This window comes from Eleutherodactylus coqui, chromosome 12 (assembly GCF_035609145.1).
Source record: "Eleutherodactylus coqui strain aEleCoq1 chromosome 12, aEleCoq1.hap1, whole genome shotgun sequence".
Classification (NCBI taxonomy): Eukaryota; Metazoa; Chordata; class Amphibia; order Anura; family Eleutherodactylidae; genus Eleutherodactylus; species Eleutherodactylus coqui.
The window spans coordinates 80,767,035-80,785,000 of NC_089848.1; the positions used below are offsets into that span (position 1 = coordinate 80,767,035).

Below are 17,966 nucleotides of genomic sequence, written 5' to 3' on the forward strand. Positions count from 1 at the left end.
ATTAAAAAAACCACAGCAAAAGAAGAACAACTAGCGGAACAATGTCAACGCCTAGAAAAAGAATTTATTTCAGACCCCTCAGACTCCCGAAGAGACAAATGGTTACAAGCAGGCAGGGAGTACCTATTGTACTTAAAAGAGAAGGCCCAGAGAAAACTGTTCTTTACACATCAGTCCTTCTTTGAACTGGGCAACCAGTCCAGTAAACTACTAGCCTTTATGGCCCGACAAGAGACAGCCTCTCCGCCTATACTTAGGATCAAATCAACGGAGGACACAATAATTACGGACCCCAAAGACATACTAAGTAGATTCCAACAATTTTACCAAGACCTATACCAATCCCAAACCAACTACGCCCCCGCAGAGCTAGAGACCTATTTAACCAATATAACATTCCCAGTACTGCAAGAAACACACAGATCTCTACTAGACTGCCCCATCACAACAGAAGAGATAGAGGAGGCAATGAAGGACATGGCAAAAAATAAAACCCCGGTTACAGATGGCCTACCGGTAGAGGTATATCTACACTATAGGGAAGAAATCACACCACACTTACTCTCGTTATACGAACAGATACTTGAAAAAAAAACACCTTCCAGAGTCAATGCTAGAGGCCAACATAGTCCTTATCTTAAAACCAGATAAAAACCCAGAGGAGTGCGGGTCATATAGACCCAATCTCCCTCCTAAACACAGATTATAAAATCCTTACCAAAATACTAGCTTCCAGGTTGAATCAAGCAATTAAAGACATCATACACCCCGACCAATCCGGCTTTATCCCGGGAATGTCTACTTCAGACAACATTAGAAGGACGCAGGTGGGGTGGAGGTGGAGGTCGAACTGGGCCTTGGCTTCGCTGGACGCAGCTAAAGCATTCGATTCAGTAGAATGGCCATATCTGACAGAAGTCCTGCGAAAATTTGGATTCGGAGAATCATTCATTAAATGGGTCTCTATCCTGTATAGTGCCCCAACGGCCAGAATAGTGGCGAACGGCCTGACCTCCACTTCCTTCCCACTTTATAGGGGGACCCGACAGGGATGCCCGCTCTCCCCCCTCTTATTCGCAATCGCCATAGAACCCCTGGCCTTTAAAGATCCGGCAAAATACACGATACGAGGGAATTCAGATAGGACCTAGGGAGGACAGGATAGGGCTATATGCAGATGATATAATACTTTACATGTCAGAACCCAAAAGTACTCTACCGCTGGCCATCTCCCAAATAGATGAATTCGGAAACTTCTCAGGCCTACGTATAAATTGGCAGAAGTCCACCTTTATGCCACTAAGAGCAGAGGAATGGCGGATGGGGGAGGTGTTCCACAACCTACAAATAGTCTCCCAATTCAAATACTTAGGGATCTACATCACAAGAGACCACACCCAAAGCTTTGATCTAAACATCGCGCCCCTGATGACAACTCTACAAACAAGACTAAAAGCCTGGAGCCCCCTACCCTTGTCTGTAGCGGGCAGAGTAGATTTATTTAAGATGATAATACTCCCCAAATATTTATACCATTTAGAACACGCAGAAACAACGGTACCACAGAAATTTTTCAAGAAAACTAACTCACTAATAACATCGTTTGTTTGGGGGAAGGCCAGAGCCAAACTCCGCATGGAGACACTACAAAGACCCAAAGAACTAGCGGGCATGGCACTACCAGACTTCAAAATATATTACCTGGCGGGGCAGGTCAGATATATACGTCACTGGCTGTCAGGCTCCCCTCTTCCGAACTCCGAGCACCACCATATGTTCTTCCTTTCAGAGGCCTCGCTATGGATTCTCCTGGAAAAACCAGGACTGTTGACCAGACAAACACTGCCCATTCATAGACTTGCGACAAACGTATGGAAGGCATGCAAACAACTAACTAAACAAGAAGATACCCCCTTGGAAACCCCTTTATGGAACAACAGGGCACTACCGCACTTATTGAACCTTCCAGATAAACAGTACTGGGTAAACGTGGGAATCACCACGCTAGAACACCTATATATCGATGGAATATTGGCCTCCTTTGAACAGCTACAACAATTATACCAGGTACCTAGAACGGGCTTCTTTAGATAACTACAACTTAGACACGCCCTGACAACACAATTCCCAGAACCCAGACGACCCTTCTCTACATACCCATTAATAGGTATATTGCGTACCCAAGGCCCTAAGGGCCTAATATCGACGCTATATACTCACCTACTATACTCTAAGATTCCCGACACACAAATGGCAGTGTTGGAGAGATGGAGAGAACTCATCCCATCATTGACTAATGAGGACTGGGAGACCGCAATGGCAACGTATACCGAGGTCTCACCGGCCGCGAATAATAAGTTAACCCAATTATATATACTGCACCAGTGCTATTTGACACCGTCCAGACTCCACAAAATGAATAGATCAGCTACTAGTCAATGCCACCGCTGCCAAGCACCAAACGCAAATTTCAATCACCTGATTTGGAACTGCCCGATGGTGCATACGTATTGGGAGGAGATCACAGAATTTCTAACCCAACTAATGGGAATACCAATTCCACCAGACCCAGCGGCGTGTCTGTTAGGCATCATAGACGATGAACAATGGCAATACCACGATAAAATATTTCTTACCAAGGTATTATTCTATGCCCGTAAAGTTCTAGCCCTGTGATGGATGGATAGGCGCCCTCCCACAATCACAAAATGGCAGGGTATCATTAACTCCATCCTACGATATGAAAAAATAGTCTATAAAAATAGAAAATATCCGGAGAAATTTGATAAGGTATGGGGGATTTGGTGCGGGTCAACAAACACAAACCTCACACAAGAAATATTCCAAAATTTATTAAGAACCACACCCAGGCTTGACATGTAAAAACAAACAAGGACACCAACGTCATGGAAGCACGTTTTAACATATGCTTGGTAAAGAGAAAATGTAACGTATTTGCGTACTGAACATCTGTACTAAAGAATTTCCGGATGCATGCAAAGTTATGTTAATTTTTACTGTATGTAATGCATACTGTTTAATAAAACGAGTTTAAAAAAAGAGTGGAAACCATCAGCAGTGCCTGAAAAAAATCGGATTTTTGCATCCACAATGTGCGTTATTGCCAAAGATTCCATGCCGAAAAGCTGCGGATTGGCTCCATTGAATGCTGGTGGGACTAAGTCCTGCACAGAACCGCTGGCTAGTCTGTGTATATGATGCCGGCCTAAGGGCTTATTCATACGGACAGTTTTAATGTCCAAGTTTGAAACAGGCATAAAAGTCTGTGTGTGTATTCACATAATCGCAGCTTGTTCTAGTCTCCTATTCTGGTTCGATTCTCTGACCAGAATCTCCCATTCAAGTCAGCGGGTACGGTCAAAGAAAACAGAATGCATTGGCATGGCATGTGAGTGCACTTTTTTTCACCCTAAATAAAATTGCTGCCTAGAAACCATCAGCAAGCAGGTCAGCTGCCGCTAAAAACTGTTAGTATAAGTTCTATGAATACTGAGGGGGAGATTTACTGTAGTTTTTTGGTATAAGAAAAAGTTGCAAAAGTTTTGCAACTTTTTGAGAGGTGGGCCAGTCTACTCCACCTTCCTGAAAAGGAACGTAGACGGTTAGTAGGGGGTTTGGTCGCCCCAAACCAACAGATTTATGTATAACTTACATCAGATAATGGGAGCTGCGACTGCAGATACCAGCGCTGGCCACTTCACACATGGGAGTGATTCCACCTCGTACCCTGTTGCTGGTGACAGCGGGCATCTGATCGGTCAGAGCATAGAGTGGTGGACTCCTGCTAGTAACTATATATGATCTATCGCTCTGTGAGCCATTCGTACGTCGCAATCAACATTGATCGTGGCATATAAAGGTGTTCACAGCGGGGATCGTTGTTCTCGCTGATCTCCGCTGTTGCAGCGAGAGGCTGGCTGTCAGTCACTGCTAGCTTTCGATGCAGATGGCACAAGCTCAGCTTCTGAGACTGCACCATTTATTGGATACACATCATAGGGTGAAAAGGGGCTGAAATTCTGCTCACATACCTTATAACAGTGCAGTGCCCCCTAGCTGCACAATACAATCAGGCATCTAATATATACTCATTGTTAAAAAAATAAATAAATAAAAAAAACAATCCCTCCCTTAGAAGGAGTTGTCGGAGTCAAATAAACTTTCTCTGTGTGATTACAGTGATTACAATATCAGAGCGAAAGGAGAATTTATTCCATAAAACTGACCCTTGAAGGGAGGCTCTAATACCCTGTTGTACCGCCTCTAGCTTAGATACAAGATGTGATACAGGCAGGCATGGAGGCTCTAGTACCCTGTTGTACCACCTCTAGCTTGGATACAAGATCCCAGCCCTCTGCGCATGTGCATGGCGTAATGACGTCTGGCGCACATGCGCAGGCGCGGTGTCGGGTCCTGAAGGAGCAAAACGCTGCGGGACATCGTGGAGGACGGGGGTGAGTATTCTCAGCTCCCCTCACGGATCCGATCTGTGAGGGGAGTTGAAACTTTAACTGTATTTTACTTTGCATTGACTTTAATGCGATCGCCGGTATTAGACGAATACCAGCAATCGCGTGACTGGGGTGGGGGCTTCCTGTGGCCCCTCCATGACCACTCCAGGATGTCAGCTACCTCCGGTAACCAACAGCATGGAGGTGTCACGTTCTAACCCGCAGGGCTTTAATCCCCAGAGAAAGCCTATTTTTACGGCCCTGGGGATTAAAGTGCAGCAAAGCAGGATGTAATAATGTAGTGGCCTGCAACATAGATATCTAACCCCTCCATAACTGTCATACATGTATTGTCTTATATGTGGATGCACTGTGCAAATTGTCTTGTCTCTAGTTATGTGTATTGCACAACTGCAGCATTTAAGAGGTTAATGTCTGGAAAATGTAACAAGTTTGTCCTGTCATGTGAGCTGCTCATATAAATGTGATTGTAAGGAGTGAGTCTCCGCTCTCCCTTGCTCACCACCGCAACTCACCTCTCACCCCCGCCGACAGCTGAATCTTTAGAGACGAGCTGGCAGGTACTCAAATAAGGCAATACTCACTCGAGTAGTTTGCCTTTAGCGAGTATGCTCGCTCATCTCTAGTTCCTTGTCTTCACCTGCACGAGCGAGTGATCCGACTACTACCAAACATACAGTTAAGATTACCGGTCATTGTGATTGTGTTTTTCCATGCTTCAATGTGTGAACTCTTTATTTCAATTGCCGAAGTTATTGGTGGGAAAGGAATGGTGGCGTCACGTGTGACAACTCGCACAGTCCACTACTCTTATTCAAGTAACCGCCACCCGGCGTCGCCTGGAAGAGACCTAGCGGTGCCTTGGCCGCGGTTGCATGTGTCCCTCCAGGGTGGAGTTTGGTAGAGCCACCGTGACAAGTGCCATCTCTACCCCGCCGGCCTCTCAGCGTGAGCCTTGTGCTTTGGTTGCTGCGAGACGTTAAAGTAACACTATGGGGTGGTCACTAATGGGTTAAGCAAAGCGTCTGGAAATGGTTCCGACAGACACAGAGGTGTAACGATGGCACCACCTGTCTCTGGATGGTGGACAACAAAACAGTTGGAACTGCTCGTGCTTGTTGGAGGATCAGACGATTCTCTCTACTGGTGGTCTGTAGGTGGCATCCTGAGCCCAGTCACCTTGTGTGCCCTCACACATCCACTGGTCCCAACACCCCTAACATTCTGGTTAGAGCGTCCGGTGGAGGACAATTCATCGCTACGACCATCCAGCTTCTCACATCCCAAAAATGCGCTCCTCTCAGACTCTGGTACGGGGGAAAATCTCTTCTCTGCGTCGTAGAGGCGTCTAGTGGTCAACAAGTTTGTACACAAGCGGGCGGAGAGGTCACTACACACAAGGAGCCTCCGAGAGCCTCTTATAGGCCAAGAGGGGGAACCACTTTTAGGCTGCCTGCAGACGGCCGGGTCGGAGAAATCTCGCAGCGAGACCCGACCCGTGCCCCTGCAGGGACCAATGCGGCGCTCACCTCTCCCGCAGCTCCAGCTCTGTGATGTGCCGACTGCCGGCCAGCCAGCGCATGCGCAGAACAGATCCGGGAGTGACATTTCTGTGCGGGCCTCTGCGAGACCTGCACAGAAATAGAACATGCCGCGATTTGTTTTCCGCATGTTATTTCACACGGACAGATCACGGCCCACCGCAGAATTTCCGCCTGTGGGTCTTAGGGCCTCAGGTGACAAGACCGTTCATCTACTTACCCCACAGCTATAACAGGACAGAGCCATCAACATCATCTTGTTCACGGTTTTCAATTTGTTAAAGGACATTTTTGGTCCAAGCAAAAGCCCCAAAAACTGCAGTTCCTTATGATTAAAAGCCAGATTTGCAGCCCACAGATGTCACACAATGTTCCCTATAGGCTGAGTTTTTATGCCCCCTTCCCCGAAAGAGAAGGGTGTAAAATCACTTGTGGTGGCAAATACTATGGAGATTACGGTAATGCGTGCGTTAGAACGGGCACACTATCCTCGTTACGGCACTGAATAGAGTTGGCACTAGCTTATTGCTCCCAGTTAATTGCCATTAGTCTTCCTGAGCTCAGTCTCTCGGGGATGTCTCTCCCTAACGAGCTGCAGCCGGCTCGTGTCCGGGGACTCATTAGTCATTCCTTTTTAGGTTCCTCATTAAATAAAATTTATGTGTAAATTTTCTGAAACGTTACACGTTCATCTTCACCTTAAAAATACCACTGCAGCACCGATCCTGCTGTGTCCCACAGACGGACCCATAATGTCCGGCGTAAGGCCAATCTCAGACCAAGTTGTACGTATTTACCTTCTATACCAAACTGTCTGGCAGACTACAGAAAAAGGCTAGCGATATTCCGCCGCGGGGATGAGGGGGGAGAACTGACAGGTCTCTGATAGATAGGCTCACCGTGGAGAATCGCAGCATGCCACGATTTAAATCCCACGAGCGGAGAATCGCTATGATTCTCCGCTCGTGGGCGCCAGCGCTGCGCTTTCCATAGCAACCCTATGGAAAGCTTCACACAGTATGATCCGCCGGCGGATTATCGCCCATAGACAGGCGGCCTTAAAGAAATGTGGTCCTATATATTGTCTTACATTCCCAATAATTTTAAAAGGTTGGAAATCTACCTTCTAATGCATGGTGCTGCCAACGCATTCAAATCTTCCATCTGTATACAAAATTACTGATCCTGAGTTACATTCTGTATTCTACTCCAGAGCTGTACTCACTATTCTGCTGGTGGAGTCACTGTATACATACATTACATTACTTATCCTGTACTGATCCTAAGTTATATCCTGTATTATACTCCAGACCTGCACTCACTATTCTGCTGGTGGAGTCACTGTGTACATATATTACTTATCTGTACTGATCCTGAGTCACATCCTGTATTATACTCCAGAGCTGCACTCACTATTCTGCTGGTGGAGTCACTGTATACATACATTACTTATCCTGCACAGATCCTGAGTTACGTCCTGTATTATACTCCAGAGCTGTACTCACTATTCTGCTGATGGAGTCACTGTGCACATGCATTACTTATCCTGTACTGATCCTCAGTTATAGCCTGTATTATACTCCAGAGCTGCACTCACTATTCTGCTGGTGGAGTCACTGTGCACATGCATTACTTATCCTGTACTGATCCTGAGTTACGTCCAGTATTATACTCCAGAGCTTCACTCACTATTCTGCTGGTGAAGTCACTGTGTAGATACATTACATTACTTATCCTGTACTGTTCCTGAGTTACATCCAGTATTATACTCCAGAGCTGCACTCACTTTTCTGCTGGTGGAGTCACTGTGTACATACAGTACATTACTTATCCTGTACTGATCCTGAGTAACATCCTGTATTATACTCCAGAGCTGCACTCACTATTCTGCTGGTGAAGTCACTGTGTAGATACATTACATTACTTATCCTGTACTGTTCCTGAGTTACATCCTGTATCACACTCCAGAGCTGCACTCACTTTTCTGCTGGTGGAGTCACTGTGTACATACAGTACATTACTTATCCTGTACTGATCCTGAGTTACATCCTGTATTATACTCCAGAGCTGTACTCGCTATTCTGCTGGTGGAGTCACTGTGTACATACATTACTTATCCTATACTGATCCTGAGTTACATCCTGTATTATACTCCAGAGCTGCACTCACTATTCTGCAGACTTCATTGCTGAAATATTCCAGAATTCTCTACTTGTTCGGGGTCTCTATACATCTTGATGGGAGTGCTTTCTAAAAAGTATCACCCTTCACCCCAGGCATTGTACAGATGTGGGAATCTAACTGCCCCAGCATTGTAGGAGCTCAGCTAAGCTGCTGAGGTTGGGGGGGCTGATGAGAATCTTGCTGACTGTTTCTAATAGCAAACAGCAATTTTTGAAGAGCATTGATTTTATTTCTTTCCTTTTGCAGGAAATGTCCAAGAGGCCGTCGCACTACTGGGGAGTAAAGAGGTTCGCGTCAACTGCTTGGATGAGGTAAGCGTCACATGATATGAAGTCCAGGCAACCATGAATTAAAGGGGTTTCCACGCAAATACTATTGATGACTTGTTCTTTTTTTGAGTTGGCTTCCAGTCTGACCCCTGTGTATTGCAGCCTGATTGGCCGGGGGCCCCAGTGGCGGACTCCAGCCCATCAATTTGAGCACAGATCATCAATAGTATTTGCATTGAAAACCCCTTTAATCTCTTAAGGTCCTTTTAAACGTAACGAATGTGTAAATCACTTCTATGTTAAGGCAATGGAGGGGGTGGGGGAGCGAGGAGAGAAATCTCCTGCAGCCGATCCCTTGCTGGCCGCTGTGTGAGCGTGCAAGCACTACTAGGTCCCGTACAGGGACGAGTGTCGGGCATCGTTTGCAAATGGACCCTTACTGTGTGGAGATGGGGAAAAAAAGTAATCAACCGGGCGTTCATTGCGTAAGGTCGTCATGTTCCATTTAAAAAAAAAAACTTGAAAAAATTAGACCACTTTCTCAAAAAAACACATCACCATTGTAAGTACACTTGTAGCCGTGCATCCTCCTTGGTCTCCGCGCTATCTAAATAAATATAATGTTCCTGGAAGCTTCCGTTGAGACTTGGCCGCACTCCAGTCACCATTGTGGAAACAACAAACCAAATAGAAATTAATTTAAAGGGGAAGTCGGCCAACTCTTCTGTTGCATATTTATATTCTTGTACATAGGGGGCAGTATTATAGTAGTTATATTCTTGTACATAGGAGCAGTATTATAGTAGTTATATTCTTGTACGTAGGAGGCAGTATTGTAGTAGTTATATTCTTGTACGTAGGAGGCAGTATTATAGTAGTTATATTCTTGTACGTAGGAGGCAGTATTATAGTAGTTATATTCTTGTACATAGGGGGCTGTATTATAGTAGTTATATTCTTGTACGTAGGAGGCAGTATTATATTAGTTATATTCTTGTACATAGGGGGCAGTATTATAGTAGTTATATTCTTGTACATAGAGGGCAGTATTATAGTAGTTATATTCTTGTACATAGGGGGCAGTATTATAGTAGTTATATTCTTGTACATAGGGGGCAGTATTCTAGTAGTTATATTCTTGTACATAGGAGGCAGTATTATAGTAGTTATATTCTTGTACATAGGAGGCAGTATTATAGTAGTTATATTCTTGTACATAGGGGGCAGTATTATAGTAGTTATATTCTTGTACATAGGGGGCAGTATTATAGTAGTTATATTCTTGTACATAGGGGGCAGTATTATAGTAGTTATATTCTTGTATATAGGGGACAGTATTATAGTAGTTATATTCTTGTACATAGAGGCAGTATTATAGTAGTTATATTCTTGTACATAGGGGACAGTATTATAGTAGTTATATTCTTGTACATAGGGGGCAGTATTCTAGTAGTTATATTCTTGTACATAGGGGCAGTATTATAGTAGTTATATTCTTGTACATAGGGGCAGTATTATAGTAGTTATATTCTTGTACATAGGGGGCAGTATTATAGTAGTTATATTCTTGTACATAGGGGGCAGTATTATAGTAGTTATATTCTTGTACATAGGGGGCAGTATTATAGTAGTTATATTCTTGTACATAGGGGCAGTATTATAGTAGTTATATTCTTGTACATAGGGGCAGTATTATAGTAGTTATATTCTTGTACATAGAGGGCAGTATTATAGTAGTTATATTCTTGTACATAGGGGGCAGTATTCTAGTAGTTATATTCTTGTACATAGGAGGCAGTATTATAGTAGTTATATTCTTGTACATAGGGGACAGTATTATAGTAGTTATATTCTTGTACATAGGGGGCAGTATTCTAGTAGTTATATTCTTGTACATAGGGGGCAGTATTCTAGTAGTTATATTCTTGTACATAGAGGCAGTATTATAGTAGTTATATTCTTGTACATAGCGGGCAGTATTGTAGTAGTTATATTCTTGTACATAGGGGGCAGTATTGTAGTAGTTGTATTCTTGTACATAGGGGGCAGTATTGTAGTAGTTATATTCTTGTACATAGGGGGCAGTATTGTAGTAGTTGTATTCTTGTACATAGGGGGCAGTATTGTAGTAGTTGTATTTTTGTACATAGGGGGCAGTATTATAGTAGTTATATTCCTATACATAGGGGCAGTATTATAGTAGTTATATTCTTGTACATAGGAGCAGTATTATAGTAGTTATATTCTTGTACATAGGGGGCAGTATTATAGTAGTTATATTCTTGTACACAGGGGGCAGTATTATAGTAGTTATATTCTTGTACATAGGGGCAGTATTATAGTAGTTATAATCTTGTACATAGGGGGCAGTATTATAGTAGTTATATTCTTGTACATAGGAGCAGTATTATAGTAGTTATATCCTTGTACATAGGGGGCAGTATTATAGTAGTTATATTCTTGTACATAAGGGGCAGTATTATAGTAGTTATATTCTTGTACATAGGAGCAGTATTATAGTAGTTATATCCTTGTACATAGGGGGCAGTATTATAGTAGTTATATTCTTGTACATAGGGGGCAGTATTATAGTAGTTATATTCTTGTACATAAGGGGCAGTATTATAGTAGTTATATTCTTGCACATAGGGGCAGTATTATAGTAGTTATATTCTTATACATAGCGGCCGTATTATAGTAGTTATATTCTTGTACATAGGAGCAGTATTATAGTAGTTATATTCTTGTACATTGGGGGCAGTATTGTAGGAGTTATATTCTTGTACATAGGGGGCAGTATTGTAGGAGTTATAATCTTGTACATAGGGGGCAGTATTGTAGGAGTTATATTCTTGTACATAGGGGGCAGTATTGGGGTATGCTTACACAGCGGAACTCTCCATATGATTGCCACCTCTTAAAAAAAACCAAAAAAACCAAAAGCGTCTTTTTGCTGTGGTTATTCGCAGATCCGCATGCGGTTTTACTGCAGCACAGACTTTCATAGCATTGAATAAAATGCTAAAATGATGTAGAACTCATAGCAAAATTGTGCAGTGTGAATGGGACGTAATACAGGTTCAGCATGGTTGATACAACGTTGATGTGTTACTGCAGTGATGGAACCATTAAGCACGGGGCGGTGGTATTACTCCAACACGAGCCCCGCAGACGGGCTGCGCACGGTGTCACATTGATCGACCGCTCTGCACACATGTTCCCAACATTAATTCTCCGGATCTATAACTCTCAGCTCTTACCAGGATCAATAACTTTGTTCGGTTACTCAAAAGATTTGCAGTTCGGTTGAAATGTAGGTTTATTATTTGTGTGCGAGACAGAAGAAAATGACCTTATCTCTGTGTACATTATATAAACCGGGGGTTCTGACAGCGGTCCAACCATGCACGCCCTATTAAAGTTTGCATCTCACAACCAATCTTAGAACGGATCTTGGGTGTTAAAGGGCAGTGTCCAGTATTAGAAAAATGACTGCTCTCTTCCAAAAACAGCGCCAAACTTGTCCACAGGTCATGTGTGGTATTGCTGCTCGGTTCCATTCATGTCCAAAGGGCCAAGCTGTGTCATACATAATCTCAGGCAAAATCACATATTTGCAAGTGCAGACAATATCGCGCTCGCCCGTGTAGGTACGGCTGGAATCTACAGCAACATTTTTCCAGGTTTGTACGCACTCTAAAGACTCCAGAGCCATATTCGCCGGTCAAAATTGGGATTTATCACATGTCAATGTCTCAAATGTGTGAGAGGGTTAATCATCGGTCCAGGCAGTGTCACATGACCACATATTTATCATAGGGAAACCTCATAGGGGGTCCTACAGAGCCAGAACAGGGTCATTCTGTATAACTGCAGTGGGGTCTAGTGAGGAGGGGGCAGTGACCGAGATGACAATTAGGCAATGGGTTATAATACACTCAATGTAAAAAAAAATCAGGCCCTAGAAGAAGTTGTTCTGATACAAAACTCGGCACGCAGTTCCATCTAAGGCAGATATGTTAATGATGAGGGTTGTGGTGATTAGATGGACGGTCTTGTCACCGGAGGCCCTAAAAGTGGTTCCCCCCTTGTCCTATAATGCGGCTCTCGGAGGCTCCTTGTGTGTAGTGACCTCTTCTTCCGCTTGTGTAGAGCTTGTTGACCACTAGACACCTCTACGACGGAGAGAAGAGATTTCACCCGTTACCAGAGTCTGAGAGGGGCGCATTATTGGGATGTGGGAAGCTGGATGGTCGTATCAACCACTTATCCGCCACCGGGCCGTTCTGACCAGACTGCTAGGAGATGTTGGGACCAGTGTATGTGTGAGGGCACACAAGGTGACAGGACTCAGGATGCCCCTGACAGACCACCAGTAGAGAGGAGCGTCTGATTGTCCGACAAGTATGAGCAGCTCCAAATGTCTTGTTGTCCATCATCCAGAGACAGGTGGCTCCATCGCTACACCCCTATGTCTCTCTGAACCATTTCCAGGCACTTGGCTGATGTACACTTGGTCTTGCGGCACCTGTTATTATCTGGGATGCCAACTTTGACAGTCTACATGTTTGCACGATCTAGAGGCTTGGTGGACAGACATACCACAGGATGCCATACAGAACCTGTATACCTCCATTCCTGCCCGTATCACTTCTTGTATGCTAGTTAGATGCGGTACAACAGCGTACTAGAGCCTTCATGCCCACCCGTATCGCATCCTGTAGCTAAGATAGGGGCACTACAAACCAGGTCCTAGATCCTCCATGCCCGCCCGTATTAAAGCCTGGGACCAAGTGACGTGTATTTATGACACTTAGTCCTTAACGGGTTAATGTTGGGCTAAAGGATTTGCAACGGGTAACCTTTTATATTTTGTTAGCTGCCCGCTTAGGAGCGGGCACTTTGGTTGCTATGTTTCAGTTACCTTGGCAACTTGCGGCCATCATGACCTCTAATTGCTGCTTTCAAGGCACAGAAAGCCATCGCTGCGTCCGCCGGAGACCATCGGGAAATAGAAACCTGCGGAGAGAATTTAATCTGACTTTAGAGAAATAAAATATACTGAGAGTTGTGAAAAAATGTCTTAAAATCCTGACACATTCTGATACAATGTCGGCGCTGGTTGTATCTAGCGGCTCGTATATGTGAGAGGCTTCTATGTTCTGTACGCTACATGGCCAATATATTCATCAAGTATTGCGTAGAACCGCAGTGATTCATCCCCAAAAGAGTCAAATTGCCAAGAAACAAGAAGATTGGTAGCGCTGCCGCTCGGTTGCGGATGCAGTGCGCCATCCTAAGGCGTCACGCCATCATGGACTCCATAGACGACCAAAACCTAAGAGAATTGGACAGCCGACTCTGAAGAGGAGCCTGCAGAACAGTGATTTATGGGTTTATTCAAGAAACTTCCATATATACACAAACAAGTACAGACAGACACTCTCGGCGCCAGGAGGCGGCACGTAGTCGCCCATACGGGCACAGAAATTGCAATATATAATAGCTGGAAGGCACTGAAGGAGTATGAACAGCGGATCCACGGTTGCCACTGGATCTTGGATCCCTTTTCCGTACCCCTTTAGTGCCTTCCGGCTATTAGATATTGTGACTATTGTGCCCGTACGGCTGACTACGTGCCACCTCCTGGCGCCGAGAGTGCTTGTTTGTGTATATATACCATTGTATACTAGCTCATCTGTCCAATTCTTTGAAATGCGCCAAGAAAACCTTTCCCACACCATGGTTCCACCTCCGCAGACCTGACAGGAAGGGTCATGGATTTGTGCTGCGTGCGCTATATTCCAACTTCCCATCATTACGGTGCAACAGGAATCTGAATCCCTCCGACCAGGAGATGGTTTTCTGCTCCTCAGGGATCCAATTTTTGTGCTTTTTTTTGCACACTGGAGTCTCCTCTTTCTGTTTCTCTTATACACAATGGCGCTGGAACTGTTCGGCTACTTTTATCGCCCATCCGTGTTAAGGACCAGCAAGTTGGGTATTCGAACACGTTAGTTGGAGCACCAGCAATGTCTTCAGCTGAAATTTGCTTGATTGTGCAGTGCCTGTCTGTCGTAACGATTCCTGACATCCTCCTCTGACCCCTTTCATGAATGAGTCGTTTACATCCACAGGGTTCCCTCTTGCCGGATGTTTTTCTTTGTTCTCGGTACACTCTCCAGACTGTTGTATGAGAGAACCCCACAAGGTTGGCAGTGAGGTCCCGGCTAGTCTAGCACTGATGACCGGGTCTCACTGGAAATCGCTCAGATCGCTGGATTTTCCCATCTAACGTGGATTGACACTGAAATTGATCCACGGAAAACTTGTCACGTGATTTTATGCCGCACTCCGGGGTCACGTGTCTGATTTCCATTACAGGGAAGCGCCAAGGGGACGGGGGCTCTTCTAAAGTGGCGTGTGTGTGTGTGTGTGTTTTTATATATACACATACATACACTTACATACACTGATGACATGGGGTACAGAGACCACACCTAGTGGTCCTTTTACACGGGACGAGCTGTCAGGCAAACTATGCTCGGCACTCATCCCATTCTCGTTCAGTTTCAGCAGGCGTTTACACGGGAGTGCGGGAATCTGAATAATTGTCCCGTGTAAAAGGGCCATAAGCTGCGTTGTGTCGCACCTCTCAATCCATAAGAAATATTGGTTTTCAGAGTAGCTACCAATAGATGGCGCTAAAGTTTTTTTCCCTCTGGAGAAGAGCTAATTTGCATATTTTCCCCAGAGAGCATTGCTTGTAAGACTCCACAGTGGACCAGTACCTTCCAGTAGGTAACCCATGGCATAATCACAGTGCCTGCATGAGCGTCACCCACGCTGTCCTCTCATCTGGGTCCGTAGCAGCACCTCTAGAACAATGACCATTCCAACACCCCTGTTCCTCACGACGAATGTTCTCTGACCGTTCTGACTACCTGTCCCCATAGTAGGGGTCCGCTTACATTTCCCACAATGGCAAATGCTATGGTAACCTAATAGTAGGGTAATATACAATGTCCCATAGCAGTGTCAGGCACAGTACCCCCATAACGGGGTAAGATGCAGTGTCCCATAGCCGTGACAGGCACAGTACCCCCATAACGGGGTAAGATGCAGTGTCCCATAGCAGTGTCAGGCACAGTACCCCCATAACGGGGTAAGATGCTATGTCCCATAGCCGTGACAGGCACAGTACCCCCATAACGGGGTAAGATGCAGTGTCCCATAGCCGTGACAGCCACAGTACCCCCATAACTGGGTAAGATGCAGTGTCCCATAGCCGTGACAGCCACAGTACCCCCATAACTGGGTAAGATGCAGTGTCCCATAGCCGTGACAGTCACAGTACCCCCATAACGGGGTAAGATGCTATGTCCCATAGCCGTGAGAGGTACAGTACCCCCATAACTGGGTAAGATGCAGTGTCCCATAGCCGTGACAGCCACAGTACCCCCATAATGGGGTAAGATGCAATGTCCCATAGCCGTGACAGTCACAGTACCCCCATAACGGGGTAAGATGCAATGTCCCATAGCCGTGACAGGCACAGTACCCCCATAACGGGGTAAGATGCAGTGTCCTATAGCCGTGACAGGCACAGTACCCCCATAACGGGGTAAGATGCAATGTCCCATAGCCGTGACAGGCACAGTACCCCCATAACGGGGTAAGATGCAGTGTCCCATAGCCGTGACAGGCACAGTACCACCATAACGGGGTGAGATGCAGTGTCCCATAGCCGTGACAGGCACAGTACCCCCATAACGGGGTAAGATGCAGTGTCCCATAGCCGTGACAGGCACAGTACCCCCATAACGGGGTGAGATGCAATGTCCCATAGCCGTGACAGGCACAGTACCCCCATAACGGGGTAAGATGCAGTGTCCCATAGCCGTGACAGGCACAGTACCCCCATAACGGGGTAAGATGCAGTGTCCCATAGCCGTGAGAGCCACAGTACCCCCATTATAGCTATGATGTCTTGCTGTCAATTGAACGTACACAATCTGCTTACAGGAAACCAGCATCTGATTTGAAGCTTTGGATGTGTCTAGAGGATAAGAATGGATGTAACTCAGGATCTGTCCGTAAAGCAAAGCTTCTGCTACGTTTCTCTAATACTTTAGATGAAAACTGAAATAGTATTTTTACAGAGGCGGAGCTGCTGTTTAAAGGGGCTACGTCCTTTTAAAGTCTTCCTGCTGCAGTCCTGGGTGTTACGTCTCATCTTTTCCCCCTTTGTGTCTCTCCAGCATGGGATGACTCCTCTGATGCACGCGGCCTACAAGGGGAAGGTAGAGATGTGCAAGCTCCTGCTACAACACGGAGCGGACGTCAACTGCAACGAGCACGAACACGGATACACGGCGCTCATGTTTGCTTGTCTGTCAGGTACCGACCCTTTAATCTGAGCTCACACTGACATTAGTGCAAAGCTGCCGCCACACTGCAACAGAAAGGCAGCGGCCACGTTCCATCCAGGGGAGGGAAAGATGTTGTTTTCAAAGGTCCCGTTCCCATTCTATATTATGGGTTATAGGGGTGACGGCTCGTTATCTTGGGTTTCAGGGTCAAACACATTGAAAAGTGTCACGACTTTCTAGTATGCTTTGAGTTCCTCACCATTTTCAAGATCTCTGCTTACTGTCGATGAAAGGGAACACTCGTAAAGGGGTTTCCTGGGACTTTTACTATTGACGACCCATTCTTATGATAGTTGATCAGAGGTTGCAGGGGCCGCTGTCAGTGCGGACAGCATTGGCAGCAGTGCGTATAGCAGCAGCCCAGGTGGGTAATGCAGGCTCCGTTCCCATTGAATTCAATGACAGCTGTGCCTGCAGTACCAACCCAGGCTGCTGCAATGCTGACTGTGCTGTCTGCTTCCAGCACTGACAGCGGGCCATCCAGCTGATCATCCAGAGCGACAGACCTCTAATCAACTACTGATCACCTATCATGAGAATATATCGTCCATGGTAAAAGTCCTGGGGATCCCTTTAAACTCAGAGACTTAAAGGGAATTTGTCACCTATTTTTAGCCTATGAGCTAAGCTTATGGGCTGTAAGTAGGTGGCGTGCTGAGTCCGGGAATGTAAGTGTTATACTTACCTTCCCCATCGTTCCCCCGTTTATTACATTTGAGGGATGCGCTATGTAGTCCACCCGCTCTAATTTATAATGGAACGAGTACTTTTACATGAGCAGAGCGATGACAGGCGACTCTCATCCCTTGTAAACCCGGGACATGACAGGGCAAGGGAGTGAGAGTCGCCTGTCGGGGGCACTTGGTTTTTAGCTCACTTAAGAACTAGACAACTTTCGATCATGTAAACAGGGAGTCGGTGTAGTTCTGCATAGCAGCTGTATAGACACAAAGGCAGGAGATTTTTAAATAAAAGTTGTTGAATAGGCTTGCATCCTCTTAATATATCACATTTCCTTGCTGGTAACATAAACTACTGGAGAAATGT

At 45.3% G+C, this 17,966-nt stretch overlaps 1 protein-coding gene across 1 annotated transcript in view; it reads left to right on the plus strand.

The window, feature by feature from the left end:
* Positions 1–17,966, plus strand: part of ANKMY2 (ankyrin repeat and MYND domain containing 2) — a 45,847-nt gene that overhangs the window by 7,057 nt on the left and 20,824 nt on the right. The window contains exons 2-3 of the mRNA XM_066585206.1: positions 8,465–8,529; positions 16,749–16,887. Coding sequence (XP_066441303.1) covers positions 8,465–8,529; positions 16,749–16,887 — 204 coding nt within the window. The remainder of the gene's footprint in view (positions 1–8,464; positions 8,530–16,748; positions 16,888–17,966) is intronic.